This window comes from Drosophila pseudoobscura, chromosome 4, assembly GCF_009870125.1.
Source record: "Drosophila pseudoobscura strain MV-25-SWS-2005 chromosome 4, UCI_Dpse_MV25, whole genome shotgun sequence".
Taxonomy (NCBI): domain Eukaryota; kingdom Metazoa; phylum Arthropoda; class Insecta; order Diptera; family Drosophilidae; genus Drosophila; species Drosophila pseudoobscura.
In genome coordinates, this window is record NC_046681.1 from 1,267,909 (window position 1) to 1,284,247 (window position 16,339).

Consider the following 16,339-nt stretch of genomic DNA (forward strand, 5'->3'; position numbering starts at 1 on the left):
AAGAGGTGGTCAAAGGAATTTGACGACCCCTATACAACAAAGACTCTCTATACCTCGCTTGTTCGTCCGATCCTAGAATACGGCTCCTGTGTATGGTGCCCTCAGTACAAAGTACACCAGGACCGTATAGAATTAGTACAGAAAAACTTTTTACTCTTTGCTCTGCGGGGCCTTAACTGGGATGCGGGTGTAAGACTCCCATCTTACTCTAGTAGACTACTATTAGTAAACCTCCCATCCTTAGTTAACCGTAGAAAAATGCTTGGTGTGATATTTATGCACAACTTGATCAGGGGTGACATAGACAGCCCTGATCTGTTGAGCCGCATAAACTTCACGATTCCTATTAGACTGACTAGAAATTGTATACCGTTGTTCCTTCCACTTTGTAGATCGAAATATTCCTTGCATGAACCGTTTAGGGTCTTATGCTCGGATTATAATTCCCTCTACCATATTATATCCAACACTAATTCTCTTCCTCTTATTAAATTATTAATCCTTACACACCTTTCTATTAATTAGTAACGGTAGTGGTATTTGTATTTTGATTGCATGCTTAGTTTCTTAGTAAGATTAGTGCTAATTTTCCTCGAATGTTAGTCTAATAGCTATCTTTCTTGTATGTTCGCGTTTGGTTCGGCTACGCACGGCACGTCATGCGGCAGCGCCCCTCGGTCGGTTGGGTGGGAGGAGGGCTGCGTTTTGCCTGGGATCCGCGCGTAACAGCCTTCTGCTGGTGTCACACGGGCCACTTGACGGTGCAGTAACTGCATCGCCTCTTGAAAGATGCAGTCAATGCCTGTCAACGTCCAAATTAGTTTGGGCAGCTAGCTGATCCGCGTTCAAGAGGCAGATCATGTTGCTGTTCAGATGGATTGTGTAACATAAACAATAGTTGTTACGCGCTTATATATGAGTTTATATATATAACAGAGTATTACATATGTATATGCATAGGTTCGCTACACCTCCCTTTTTAAAAAAATAACGTAATATATGAAGTTATTTATAGCAAAAAATGTATGATAAAATTGATGCTTGTATATGTGTATATAAATATATATATATAGTGACATATCCATAATTCCCCACATCCCATACACATTATGTTTATGTACAATTCATCCACCCCATCCACACAAGTAACAGGACCCCACTCAAGAATCAATAACTGTTTTTTCCCATACTCCAAGCTAGGGCCCCCCATAATATAAACAATGGACCACATTGTTTCAGCAACATTAGAATCACGCCACTCTCGAGAAATCGATTCTTTAGAATCACGCCACTCATGAGGACCAATCAAAGCTAGACATAAAACCAAGGAGTATCACATTCCTAGCTCCGTCATGTAACATGCAACACCGATCGCCAGCAGTGGATGCCTTTCATCAAAGCCGACGCATCCCCAAATATCGATCCAGGCACGTACGCCACCGACACGAAGATGCAGCCGAGGAAAGCAACGCCCGAAGCCAGAGTCGGGAGTTCCAAGAGAAGGGCTCATGGAAACTAGCCAGCAGCAGAGAGATCAGTTCCGTTTGAGACAAGCAGACCGAAAGTCAAGTCGGGGAATTCATTTAAATCTTGTGACATAAAGATATTTAAGTTGTAAAATAAAAGTCTTTGTTAAAAACTTAAAATCGAGTTGCGGATATTTAACTATATGTATATATTTTTTTTATTTTTTTTTTATTTTTTTATTTATTAATTAAGTAATATCCGATTAACTATTTGTGTATGGCCATACAATAAAGTAAAATGATTATGTAATAAAAAGTTTTAATCTATCCTTATGTACTTTTTGTTTTTTATCTTTTATATCTGATATTGTAATGTTATCATTATCTCCTATACCGTCTACTGTATACGGTCCGGTGTATTTGAAATCTAACTTATGACCTGTTTAATTTTTTAATAAAACCTGATCTCCTGTTTTTAACTTGAAATTGAAGGCTTGATTGTCATATTTAGTTTTTTGTTTTTGTTTATTTGATTCTAACATTAATCTGGCTTAGCGTAATCATCTATATTGTATAGGGGGTCTATTCTATCTATACTATTAAAATGTGTTGGCAAGTTTGAAGTCTTACCGAAAATTAACTCATATGGACAATAATCATGTGCCATAGAGGGTGTCGTGTTGAAACAATATACGAAGTATTGTAGCCATACATCCCAATCTGTTTTATCGGTTGAGATGTATGTATGAGCGTATGAACTCATTGAATGTTCTGTGGCTTCGCTCCACGGTTCCTACGGTTTGGTGATGATGTGCAGTCGATGTTATGTTTTGAATATTTAAGTATTTACATAAATTTTAAATTATTGAATTTTTATATTCTGTTCCCATGTCCGTAATGAACGTCTTCATTGGACCATACTTTAGAATGAAATCTTCAAATATAGCTTTAGCTACGTCTTTAGTATTTTATTGCCCTTATTTTTAAAAGAATCTATTGAAATGTTCTCAAAGATTTCTTCGCTCGGTGCCATTTTAAGTTGGCTGATTTTATTTATACCGGCTTCTTTTTCAAGCCTTTGGAAGAATTGACCTAAGTCGAAAGTTCCATTGGTATATAGATCGCTAACTTCAATTCTTACAATTATCTTCTTTCCATGCTTGAGGAAACATTTAGTCGAAGTTAAATGTAAGGTCACTACTTTTTAACATCATCATTTTGTATGACATTGTATATATTGGGCTCTGAAGAGATCGAATGCTTTTGCAATTCTTTGTTTGGACCTGCGCAGGTTTTTTGTCTACTTTGATTTCTTGTAGTGACTTTCATTACTTTGTTGGTTGTCTGAATATTTTTTAGGTCTGTAATGGTTATTCTTGATAACGCATCTGCTATATGATTGTCCTTTCCCTTGAGATACTCCACAGTGAAATCATATTCCTCTAGATCTAGTCTCATACGTGTTAGTGTAGAGCTGGGGTTAACCATTGAAAATAAATATGTAAGTGGCCTGTGGTCAGTTTTGACAGTGAAGTGTTTGGTCGAAAATGATTTATTGCCCAATGTATTGCCGCTAATTCTTGTTCTGTTGTGTTTTTATTACTTTCGCCTTTCGTAAAAGATCTTGATGCATACGCTACTGGTAGCTGAGTTCCGTTATAGTTTTGTGTTAGAACAGCTCCACATGTTTGTTTACTTGCATCCGTTGTTATACAAAATTCTTTGTTAAAATCTGGATATTGCAATAAGGTTGGCTTCATCAATTGTATTTTTAAATATTCGAATGCTTTCTGACATTTATCTGTCCATTCGAAGTTAACATTCTTTTTACATAATCTTGTTATGTGGCATGAATGATCGGATAGCGTCTAGCGCTATCTGCGTCCGTTGGGACTGGGTATTTCTCTATGACGTCATATTTCTTGTCGTCTGGTAAAATACCTTTGTCAGTACACTTATGACCTAGAAAGGATACTTCGTGTTTGAAGAATGAGCACTTTTCAGGGTGCCACTTAAGGTTGTGTTTCCTGCACAAATCAAAAACTTTTGTAAGGATTTCAATCATATGTTTCTCGGAACAACCAATGACAACTAGGTCATCCATATACAAGAATGCCTGAGAAGGTTCGATACCTGAAAATGCAATTGTCATCATTCTTTGAAAAGAATTGGGCAATTTTTAAACGCTATGGTAATCGCGTGAAGCGATAGGAGCCATTGCTCGTTGAAAAGGACGTTATATTTCTTGAACTTTCTTCAAGCTCTATTTGATGAAAGCCTGACATCAGATCTAGACATGAAAAGTAATGGCTCTACCTAATTGATCAAGAATATCATCTATTCTGGGCAGTGGGAATTTGTCTGATAATACTTTTTTGTTTATTTGGCGGTAGTCAATCACTAGGCGCCATCTTTTACAATCTGAATTTGGTAATGATTCTTTCGGTACGATTAATAATGGACTGTTATATTCTGAGACTGAGGGTTCTATTTTGTCTTTAATTAGTTTGTCCACTTGTTTTATTGCTTCCTCTTTTTGACTGTGCGGAATTCTATAATTTTTAATATGTACCGGTTCATCATCTTTCATTCTTATATTTTGTTTATACAAATTATTAGTTGATATCGATTCGGTTTCTGTTCCGAATATGTCACTGTATTTGGTGCATAGTTCTGTGAGAATGGTTTTGAACTGTGGGGGAAAATTTTTATTTAGTTTGTTTAAAATTTCGGTGTGTTTAGGATTGTTGCTGTTATTTACAATGTCGTAATCATCTAATGACTTGAATTGGATGGCATCTAGTTTAATAATTGCATTTTTGTTTGTTGTATTTAAGATTCGGATGAAGGTGTTTCGAGAATCTGAAATAGAGTTTCCTACGTATACTCCATTTTGGATCTCTTGGTTTGGTATGACTATGTATTTGGTTGCTGTATTTATAGCAATCTTTCGGAAAACTTCGGAGCGGGCTGGTAAAATTATAAAGTTGTTATGTAGAGTGTGTTGAATTGGAATGTTGATAGGGAAACGAAGATTATTTGGTCTCAGTATGAGCCAATCATTTTTATGTTTTAAGTCTATTTGCCAATTAAATTTTTTCATGAAGTCTATACCTATTATTCCATCACATGGTATGGGGAAAGTCTGAATCTACTATATGAAAACTATGGGGAACAGCATATTTTCCTGAAAGAAGTTCTATGAATGCCAATCCTTTAGTATTGGTATTGCCTTCACCAATGCCTGATATTTTTGTGATATTGTTGTAATTTAAGTTACGAAATGTGTCTGAACTTTCTTTAAGTAAAGGTATGTCTTCACCAGTATCAACTAATAATATGTATGTTTTGCGTGTTTTTTCATTTTGTAATGAAACAAATAGATTGAAATTGAGGTTTATCGTGTGAACCGCTGTTATGACTGTTGTTGTTTTCTCAAGGGTGCCTCCTAGTTTTCCGGCATGGTTTTCATTTTGTAATGAAACAAATAGATTGAAATTGAGGTTTATCGTGTGAACCGCTGTTATGACTGTTGTTGTTTTCTCAAGGGTGCCTCCTAGTTTTCCGGCATGGTTTGAACCTGTCGGACATTGTTGGTCTGTTTATTGTTGTTACTGTTATAGGTACTACCGTTTTGACGGTTGTTCCCTCTATAAGTTCCACGTCCCCTTCCGTAGTTGTTGTACTTATTCTGGCTATTATTTCGGTAATAATTGTTTCTATTATTATTATTACCACTCTGGTCTGATGAGCTTGTGAGGTAGCTCAAAGGGGGCCTAGCTGAGGCCACCGGACGGGTCGCGGGTTGCGGATAGCGAACGGCCTACCTCGGTAGGTCAGCTGCGAATAAGCGGGCATCCCTCACGGGAGAGTACCGAAATAAGCAGTCCCGGACAGCCAGCGGGTGTTCGCGAAGCAGCAACACTGACGATGCGCTTGTGGTGCCGCCTCAATAAGTAGCTCACACACTCCCATCCATACACAATACCTACCCATATCCCAACCCCCACATCCACCTCACACCGGGCCGGACTAAGTGTGTTACTCGACCCGTGCCGAGAGTCAGCCTGGCTGGGGGCCCGGTATAAAAAATAGCCCAGTCTCTAACGGAGGGCTCAGGGACTTGGCAGCCCCCTGTTCTAATGATGCCTTACCCGGGCAACGTGGATCTCTGCCCGGGCTGATCTTTCCCTTTCTCTGCATCTCGTGGGAACAAGATGTATAACAATAAAAACAAAACCAACAAAAAAACAAATGAGTGCGGCGCTCCCCAAATGCCAACTGGGAGCAATCCCAAGCTCGGGAAGGCAGCGGCCCAAAGGCCTGGCCCAACCGGCTCTATAGTGGGGAATACCCACAAGGTGGAAGGTGCCTGTGCGAACCCGAGGGGGTCCCATCCCGAATCCGGTGTGGGTGGCAAGGTAACTCCCGAAGCTGACACCTTGGAAGGGAAGCTAAGCAATATTGCGGCTGCCCGACCTTCTGGTAAAGCGGAGGGGGTTGACTTGCCGTCGACAAGTGCCCAAGCCAGACGATACTCATATGCCGAAAAGAGGAGTGCAGGGCACATACTCCGTCGGCAACACGCCAGCAGTGAAGCCAGCCCATCAGCCGAATGGCTGAAGAAGGTGGAATGGGCTTCGGCCGTACTTCCGGAGTTCACCTTTGAACAGAAAAAGGTGGCTCCCCAAGCCAAGAGGCAGCGCTCGCAGGAGACACCGGGACCGGTAGCAAAGCGCTCCAGAGTGCTGCCAAACGTCTCCTTTGCGCAGATTGCCAAGGAGAGGACGCTAATTGGTGTCCTCGACAAAGGCAGCGCAGAGGGGAGAATCCCAAGGAGTCAGTGGAAGTGGGTGGAAGCGGCATTGGCCGACCGCTGCTTCGAACTCCTCGACAAAGACCCTGGACCTCCGCCAGTCTGCAAGGACATGGGGTGGTTCCAGGGCAACGTAAAGATAATTGCCTGCGAAGACGAGCGCTCTGTGAAGCTGTACAAAGCGGCGGTAGCGCAGGTCGGCGAGGTTTATGCTGGGGCGAAACTCGTCGCAGTCGACTGGAGCGAGGTGCCCAGCAGACCGAGGGCCAGAATTTGGCTACCTTTAAGGAGCCAGAACGCATCCTAAGATGTTGCAGAGGTGCAACCCAGGACTACCAACCTCCGATTGGAAGGTAGCCAAAGTTGAGACGACACAAGGGCCGACTAACCAGACAGTTCTCGTTCTCAATAAAGAGTCGCTGGCCCCGATAGAGGCAGCAAAAGGAGAGCTCAACTTCGGCTTCAGCTCGGTCACCATCAAGGTGTACAAATCGGACGCGGCGGCCGCGGCGCTTCCTGTCGTCAACCCAGACGTGCAGGATGTCGTTGCGGAGATCGAAGCGCCTGACGACGAGCTGGAGCCAGACCAGGAAGGCTTCTCCTCAGACACAGAACTGATGCTCGACTTCGAGTCAATGTGCCGAGAGAGAGTCTCAGATGACTCGGACGCGGGCATCACGGTGGTGGAGAATCTTGAAGATGGTCCTAAGGATCCTTCAAATAAATCTCCACCACTGTAAAGCAGCATCGGCTGCTCTCATACTCCGCCTAGACGCAAGCGGAGCCGACGTAGTCCTGATCCAGGAGCCTTGGGTGGTAGGAGGCAAGGTCTGTGGATTGGGGACGAGGGAATACAAGATCATTGTATCCCAAAATGAAGGTAAAATCCGTACCTGCATACTTGCTAGAAAGCACCTAAATATCTTTCTGCTCCACAATTATAGCGATGGAGATAACACGGCGGCAAGCCTAGAACTAAGAGGTCATCATCTCAGGCTGGTGGCATCCTATATGGCCCACGAGGAGGATGATCCTCCGAGCGACCTTGTTCGCAAAATAGCCAGCGACAGCGAAAGGACGGACAAAGACCTACTTATAGGTTGCGATGCCAACGCCCACCACACCCAATGGGGGAGTACGGACACGAATGTAAGGGGTGAGTCACTGTTCAGCTTCATCCTGAACTCAAATTTATTCATATGCAATCGGGGTAATGACCCCACATTTATAATTAAAAATCGGCAGGAGGTCATTGACCTCACGCTAGTGTCAAGCAAACTGCTGGACACAATCAAGAGCTGGAGAGTCCTAGGAGACCACTCCTTCTCGGACCACAGGTATATCGAGACGATATTATCCTTCGATATTCCCAAACCAACAGACTATATCAACCCCAGAAAAGCCAACTGGGAAAAATATAGCACAACGCTGGAGGAGCTACTCCCTCCTAACGCCCCTAACTGCCCGAACACTGAAGACAACCTAAACCGTCTTGTGTACAGGTTTACGGATGCGTGCAACAAAGCCTTCAAGGCAGCATGTCCCTCTACCAGACCAAGGGGAAAAAAGAAACCCCCCTGGTGGTCCAAGCAACTAGACACCCTTCGTAGAACTTGCAGGACTCTATTCAACAGAGCCACAAGAACTAAGGAGGATACTCACTGGGCAGACTATAAAACCAGTCTAGCACTATACAAAAAGGAAACGAGGAAGGCTAAAAGAGCCTCCTGGCAAAAATTTTGCTCCGAAATCGAGGAAACCTCGGAGGCCGCAAGACTCCGGAAAGTTCTCTCAAAAACCACCCCCTCGGTAGGGTACCTCAAAAAGAATGATGGCACGTGGACCAACTCTAGTGAGGAGTCCCTGCACATTTTGCTCGACACGCACTTCCCCGGATGCACATCCACCGAGCCGTCTCACCTCCCAAGAGAGGGATCGGTAGAATCGATGGACCACATCCTTACAAAACGGAACATAAGTTGGGCAGTAAACAGCTTCAACCCGTTTAAATCGCCAGGCCCGGACCAGGTAATCCCGGCCCAGCTCCAGAGGGCCGGGGAGACGGCCATCAACTGGCTACATAGTATCTTCAGGAAGATACTGGCGGTATGTACAATACCGCAAGCGTGGCTTAAGGCTAGGATAGTTTTCATCCCTAAAGCAGGCAAAGCATCACACTCAACCCCAAAAGACTTTAGACCAATCAGTTTATCGTCTTTCCTACTCAAAACCTTTGAGAGACTTATCGGGTTACAATTACGGACCACCATAAGTCCCCAGCTGTACTCAAGTGCGCAGCATGCCTACCGGAAAGGAAAATCCACGGAAACGGCACTTCACGAAGTGATTTCGAGTGTAGAAAAATCCCTGCATCTCAAAGAATACTCACTAATAGCTTTTCTCGATATCGAGGGAGCCTTCAACAACGTCACACCGGGCGCCATTACAGAAGCCCTGACTGACCTGGGGGTGGACCGTCACTTGGTGATGCTCATTGATCAATTGCTCATACGCAGGACGGTGACATCATCGATGGGATCGTCCACCCAGTCAAGGTATGTCAACAGAGGAACCCCGCAAGGGGGAGTTCTGTCTCCTCTTCTATGGAACATTGCAGTCAATAAGATTCTTTGCGACCTGGAAGAGGGGGGCTGTAAAGTAGTGGCATACGCGGATGACGTTGCAATTATCTTTGCGGGGAAATACCCCCAAACACTATGCGACCTAATGACCGCAAAGCTTGCTCGATTGTCCCAATGGACAGAATCGCGCGGATTGGGACTAAATCCCTCGAAAACGGAACTAGTGTTATTCACAAAAAAATACAAGGTCCCGCCCCTCAACCCACCAACACTAAACGGATACAGGCTCTCCTTCAGCGACAGTGCCAGTTACTTAGGGTTGGTAATTGACAAAAAGCTTAGCTGGAACCTGAATGTCAAGGATAGAGTGAGGAAGGCAACGACAGCACTCTATACTTGCAAAAAAGCTATCGGCCTAAAGTGGGGCATGAACCCAAGCATAGCAAGAACGGACTATCAAGTTCCAATGGAGCACACGGAGACTCCATTCAGCATAATCATCCCTCATAGAGACGATTGGCTCGAGGGACCCCCCGGCCCAGACGGGGCCATAAGCATCTTCACGGATGGCTCAAAACTGGACGGCAGGGTTGGAGGAGAAATCTACTCTGAACAACTTAACATAAGGCAATCTTTCAGGCTTCCGGATCACTGTAGCGTCTTCCAAGCGGAAGTTACAGCAATCAGGGAGGCTCTGTACTGCCTTCATACGGTTACCACCACGGCAACCAATCTAAACATCTACAGCGACAGCCAAGCTGCGATCAGATCACTTAACGCGATCTCCTCGAACTCGGCTACTGTGGCGAAGTGCCGCAGATCTCTTCACGAGATGGCTCAGCAATTTGCTATCAGCCTTATATGGGTCCCGGGTCACCGGGATATCGAGGGCAACTGCATAGCGGACGAGCTGGCCAGATCTGGCACTACAACCCCCCTTCTCCAAGATAAGGAGGATATTTGTATGCCTATGGCCACCTGCAAGCTCATCATAAAAGAGCAGTACACGCTACTGATAGACAACAAGTGGCAAACAGGGCCACGTTGTCGCACAGCTCGGCAAACATGGCCGACCATAGATAAGAAGCGCACCTCAGAGCTCTGCAAACTAGGCAGGGAAAGGTGCAGCGCAGTCATACGTTCCCTCACAGGACACTGGCTAGTAGGCACCCACGCAAACAGGCTGGGTGCCCCATACAATGATTTCTGCCGCAGCTGCAGAGACGAGGACGAGGAGGAAACAGTGGAACACCTGTTCTGTTCCTGTCCAGCTCTCAGCAGAAGGAGGCTGCATTACTTGGGCTCTGCCTTTCTGAACGACATCTCGGAGATGTCCACGCTATGTCCCAGAAAGATCGTCAACTTTATAAGGGCATCTGGATGGGACAACTGTTGACATGAAGTCTCATCTGCAGGGAGGGAATGATCCCAAACGGTATCACAACGGGCCGAAACCGGCTTATGTGTGCTGGGCTCCGAGCGAGCTTGGCGGCCATCTCTACCTAACCTAACCTAACCTATTATTACCACGACCATTGCCTCTACCGCGGTAATAGCCTCTATTATAATTGCCCTTTGTGAGTACAAAATGGAACTTGCCTTTCCCGTCATCTCAGTGCTGCAATGTATATACTTAGAGACGGCTTCATTCATGGTTCTGAATGTAGCTGCCTCTTGTATTGTTTTCAACTTGCAATGCTCCCACTTTTTGTCATGATGCGGTTTTCTAAGGGTTAAACTACAAAGAGAGTGACAGCGCTCTAACTGCAATTGCCCACTCGGAGAACGGCATCGTTTCATGCTAGGGCGGCGTAACCTCGTCTCCGATCACCAATGAGTCTTCGTTTGCGTGTCGACGAAATCACAACGACAATTAGCAGTTGCAGCCGGCCGTGCTTATACCCGTATTACCCATTACATTGTACTCTATACGCGAATTACGATTGAAGTTTAAGTTGATTGAAGTCCAAATGAATAAATCTCGAATTGTCTATATCGTGTAGTACATTATTAAACGCAAAGATTCCCCAGAGCATTTCTGCTCAACATTGAAATCTCGTATCGAGGATTTCACAACATTTTTGGTGGCCCATGGGGGGAACGCGTTTAATTCGTACTATCCGCATATGATTCTACCTCGTTCCGCGTTCAGTTAAATGTACAAATAAAATCATATTTTATCGGCTGCAACTGTAAACGGCAAACACACCGCAAACCAATGGTTTATCCAACAGCCGCTATCTCTCGCACGAAGCAGGGACAAAGAAGACCAGACGATAGCTCTGCGCCTGGACAGTAGCCTCACTGCAGCACACAAAAGGCAACTCAAGCCGACGGTTAGACAGCAGCCTCTCTCTCGTGCAAAGCAGAAACCAAGAGACCAACGAGCGTTCTGTTGCTGCACATCATCTCTAGACACAAGGCCTCAACTCAACGCTCACAGTCGCACAGTTTCTGCTCTCCGCTCGGACAACACCAACAACAACGACTCGCAAGTTCTCTTAAGCTACGCTTTAAGCAAAGAGAAGCACTCCCGAGTACCAGAGTAAGTGTTTCGTTGTGGGTATTTTGTACAAGGTCAAAGAGAGTGCAACTAAGGGTGAGAAAGGTACATACACATATAACAGCAACATGTCAACAGCCGAGTCCCACGATCTCGAAGCCGATCCTCAGGTGGAGATCGACAATCTCAGTGTTATTCAGACAAATCTCATTGCGAGGGTTAATCAAACGGTGCGTAATTTCAGAAAGGATGGCGCAGATCGGAAAACAAAAGCTTATTTTCAAACGCGCTTACAAACTTTGCAACGGTTCTTAGGTGAATTTGAGCAAAATCATCAATGTTTACTAATACTTCGTTGTCCAAGTACGCATAGTTATGTGTCCAGCGAAGTGGCCTTTCGCTTTGATGAAGACTATACAACGGCATTCAGCATCATATCAGAGGCCTACGAAAATGTATGTCCAAGAGCACCACCGGTACAGCAGAATCCAGAGCCAGCAAATCCATCGGTATCATCAATGCAATTGCCCAAGCTACCTGTACCGACATTTACAGGCAAGTTTGTGGATTGGCCGGCATTTCACGATGCATTTGTTCAACTCATCCATAACAACCAGAAACTGTCCGACGTCCAAAGGTTTCATTTCCTGAAGCAAGCTCTTCCCTCGGATCGCGACGAGGATATTCAGCAGATGGCGCTTGCGGGAAATAACTATGCAACAGCTTGGAGTCTCGTCCTCAAGCGATACGACAACAAACGGCTGCAGTTTATGTACCATATGAACGGTTTGTATGACTTGCCACAGTTGACAAAGGAGCAGTCTGCTGATATAAAACATATGCTTAATGTTGCGACGGTTTGTCTCAATGCTTTCAAGAATCTAGATGTTCAGCATTGGATGGCTCATCATCTCACTTCCAGACTGCCAAGCCCGACCCTGCAAGCTTGGGAGCTCCATCTCGGGAGCTCTGCCGAACTTGCCACGTTTTCTCAGCTACAATCATTTCTCAACGACCGTCTCGTCAGCATCGATGTGTTCGAAAATCGAGGCCACTCCACGACGCGGACACCTGTGCCGCAGCCTGTCAATCAAAGGCACCCGAAGAAGGCAGTTGGCAACGTAACATACAAGGGCAACAGTTTCCACGCCAAGACTGCGGTTGCCGAACACACTCGCTGCCCTCACTGTAGCGACAGTCACAATCTTCGACATTGCCCGGACCTTTTGTCCAAGGACTGCTTTGCAAGGAAGGCCATCGTCGATCATGCAAAGGCATGCCTCAACTGTCTGAGCCGTTCCCATGCACTTTCAAAATGTACCAGTAAAAGGAACTGCACGCAGTGTGGTCAAAGACACCATACACTGCTGCACTTCCCAACTCCTGCTCAGGTGGCAACACAGCCTCACTCAGCCTCCCACAGCGCTCGTTCCGGTAACTCCTGGCAGTATACAACGAGCGACTCATCTGGCAGGGCTACACCTACGCAACTCTACGCAAGGACCCAACTTCCTACTCAGAGCGCGGCACAGCCTCTCCCAGGGGTTCCCAACACTAGTTCCGGTGGTCATCCACAGTCTGCAGCGACCGACTCGTCTGTGAGAACACACTCTGCGCAACTAGTCTCCGCTACGGCCACGCATCACGGACCCAGCACTGTCCTTCTGGCCACTGCCCTGGTCACAATCCACAACCCCCACACTGGCCAATCAGCTGTGGTACGTGCGTTAGTGGATTCAGGCTCGGAAGGAACCCTCATTACAGAGCACACAGTGCAGGCTCTCAACCTCAAGCGGCATCCAATTTCGGCAGAAATCGCTGGAGTTGGGACCACCTCCAAGAACAGGTGTACCTACACCACAGAATTGTCATTAAGTTCTTGTACTTCGCAGTTTTGTACTACCATTGATACTGCGTTTATACTTAAAACGCTTACATCGCAATTACCTTCAAAATCCATCAAATTGCAGCAATGTCCTCATTTGAACGGAATAGAACTCGCCGATCCCGGGTTCTACAAACCACGACGGATTGATCTTCTGCTAGGAGCGGACGTAATCCCACAGATCCTGCTTTCAGATATCCGCAGAGTAAAGGAGAACCAACCAATTGCACAGCACACCCAGCTTGGCTCGATAGTCTTTGGTCGAGCCACTTCCACACGCTCACACGCTGTCACCATTAGATGTCACCACAACAGGCTAGAGAATCTCGTCCAGAAATTCTTCGAAATGGAGCATCTCGGTTCTGTAAAACAGCTCACACCAGAAGAGCGATGGTGCGAGGAGCATTTTAAACGAACTCACATCCGTCAACGAAACGGCAAGTATTTGGTACGGCTACCACTTAAGCGTTTGTTTGACCCTTCGCAGGTGCTAGGCAAATCACGTCAAATCGCGATGAATCGATTCCAAATGCTTCAACGAAGATTCCAAAGGCAGCCGGAGCTGCAAGCCAAATATTCGGAGGTCATGAATGAGTACTTTCAACTAGGCCAGGTGACCAAAGTAACAACCAAGGAGCAGCAGCATTGCATCATTAGCAAGGAGAATGGAATCGAGTCCACATGTTGCACCTTGCCTCATCACGCAGTATTCAAAGAGGAAAGTGTCACTACGAAGGTTAGAGTAGTATATGACGCCTCCTGTAAAACGTCAAACGGAAAATCGCTCAATGACGTCCTATGCACCGGACCAGCGCTCCAAAACGATCTAGCCGGCGTGGTCCTGAATTGGCGTTTCCATCGTTTTGTTTTTGCTGCCGACATTCAGAAGATGTATAGATGCATTGACATGAACGCAGAGGATTGTTCTTTGTATTTTGTATTTTTATATTATACATAAGTTTAACTTGTTTGTTTTTGTTTGTGTTGCTTATACAAAAAACTTTTCTTTTATACATATGGATACAAAAGATGTTCTATTAATACACACTTTTTGTATGACTTAAACAATGACTATTGTATAGGTGAGGTTAAAAGCAATCACAAAATTTTTAATTAGTTTAAAAATATATTTTTAATTTATATAGTAATTGAAAACAATATCAATCATTCTAACAAAGTAACTACATACATATATGGCAAAGTAGTCCAGCTGGAATGACTGAGCTATGAAGAAACATTAAGTTTATGCAATGTTGATTTATTATCATACAAAAATAGTACAAATAAAATATATTTTAGCATGATTTTCATGCTTATGATATTTTAATTCAATCGTGATCTGATGTGGCAAACTTTTTATGGAACATATAAATTAGCAGTTTTTAATTTTTTGGATTATTATTAGAAATATTAAAAAACCAAGATATGGATATAAATAAAGAAAATATCTACTTTAAAGGATCGCATCTCTTTTATTTTGTCGTGTAAGATAATAATATAAACGTATAACAACGAAGTTTATTTCTTGCCCACGATTCAGTTAATTAATTTAAAGTTAACCACTGCAAATTAAAGGATTACCGCTTTTCTAACCACTTTCTGGCAACGACAAGACAAGAGATATCAAGGATATCAGAGAAATTTTATTGGTTGGATCTTGGTTATTTCGTTTTTTAATAATTATCCGACCTCAAATATTTTGAAAGACTGGTAGATTGCATCAATGTATGTACATATGTATGTTATTGTGAGCAGTAAAAGTTTCATATCTTTGAAGTTGATACCACAGAGTTTTCAAAAATTTCAATGTCAAAGAATATTATCACCATATTTGGTTATTTTAGCCTTTATAGTCTCCGAGAGTCCGATAACAGAAGGTCGGAAGTTGAGTGTCGGAAACAAATAAAAGTGAGGAACAATTATTAAACAATTTTAATGAGTTATCGATTTGATTTAAAGAACCACTGTTTTCATATTTTTGTAACTAGGTGGTGGTTTGTATGCAAAATAAGCGTAATACCCTTTAATTGTTTTCCTGTGAATTTACAAAAGTTTCCGTGTTTCATTGTTTAGCAATTTTGTCATTTAAGGTATTCAAAGTATTTATCTTATATTAAAAATAAACTTCGCGCATAAATTTGTTCTTTACTATTTGTTTTTTTTTTATAAAAAAAAACGTTTTTGTTAGCTTTCTAATGCTGTTTGTACTTCAACATTTTTTACATTTTTTTCCAAACAAAATTGTATTTAATTGCAAAAAAATTTAACATGGCAAGCATTCCGACATTAAGGTTCTGTAGATAAATATAAGAAATACCATCTTTGTATTTTACAAAAAACCCGAATTTATTTATTTCAACTTTTTTAAAAACCAAAAACTATACCTGATGAGCGCTCAACTAGATTAAGTGTTTTATAAAGTTATACATAACACATTTACATAATTACATTTTAGATTAATTTGTAACTAATTTAATTTTCCGAATTTAAGATTAACAAAATAACTTATATAAATGAAGTTTTTTGTGTTTGTAAATACTCTTGTAAATACCATTAAAGTATTAAGCAATATCAACGCATCTTTTGGCATGACGAACACAACCAAGTAGCTGAGTATTATCTCAACACAGTTACGTTTGGAACTGCTTCAGCTCCTTACACCGCCATTCGCGTCATACATCAACTGGCGCAGGATGAACGCGACCGATATCCACTCGCGGAAAGGGTCCTTCGACACGAAATATACGTTGATGACGTACAAAGCGGAGCTTCCACTCGCGAAGGAGCATTAGAAATTCAAAATCAATTGATCGGAGCCTTACGATCAGCAGGAATGGAACTTCGAAAGTGGTCTGCGAATGACGCTTCTCTGCTACAAGACATACCTCCAGACCATTTATCTCATAAGACACTATTAGAGTTTGAATACCAAGATCCCGTTAAAACCTTAGGCCTCTATTGGCATCCACATCAAGACTATTTTGGGTTCAAGATAAATTTTGAAATCAGTCACGCACATACTAAACGTTCTTTACTTTCCACAGTCGCCCGACTGTACGACCCATTAGGTTTCATCACGCCCTGTGT

General features: G+C 43.4%; 1 protein-coding gene across 1 annotated transcript; it reads left to right on the forward strand.

Annotated features, from left to right (window-relative positions):
* Window positions 1-11,068: 11,068 nt before the first annotated feature.
* LOC117184075 (uncharacterized) lies at window positions 11,069-14,222 on the forward strand. Its single transcript, XM_033380172.1, has 2 exons — window positions 11,069-11,409; window positions 11,612-14,222. The coding sequence occupies exon 2, from the start codon at window positions 11,886-11,888 to the stop codon at window positions 14,208-14,210; it is 2,325 nt and encodes a 774-aa protein (XP_033236063.1). The 5' UTR covers window positions 11,069-11,409; window positions 11,612-11,885; the 3' UTR covers window positions 14,211-14,222.
* Window positions 14,223-16,339: the final 2,117 nt, after the last annotated feature.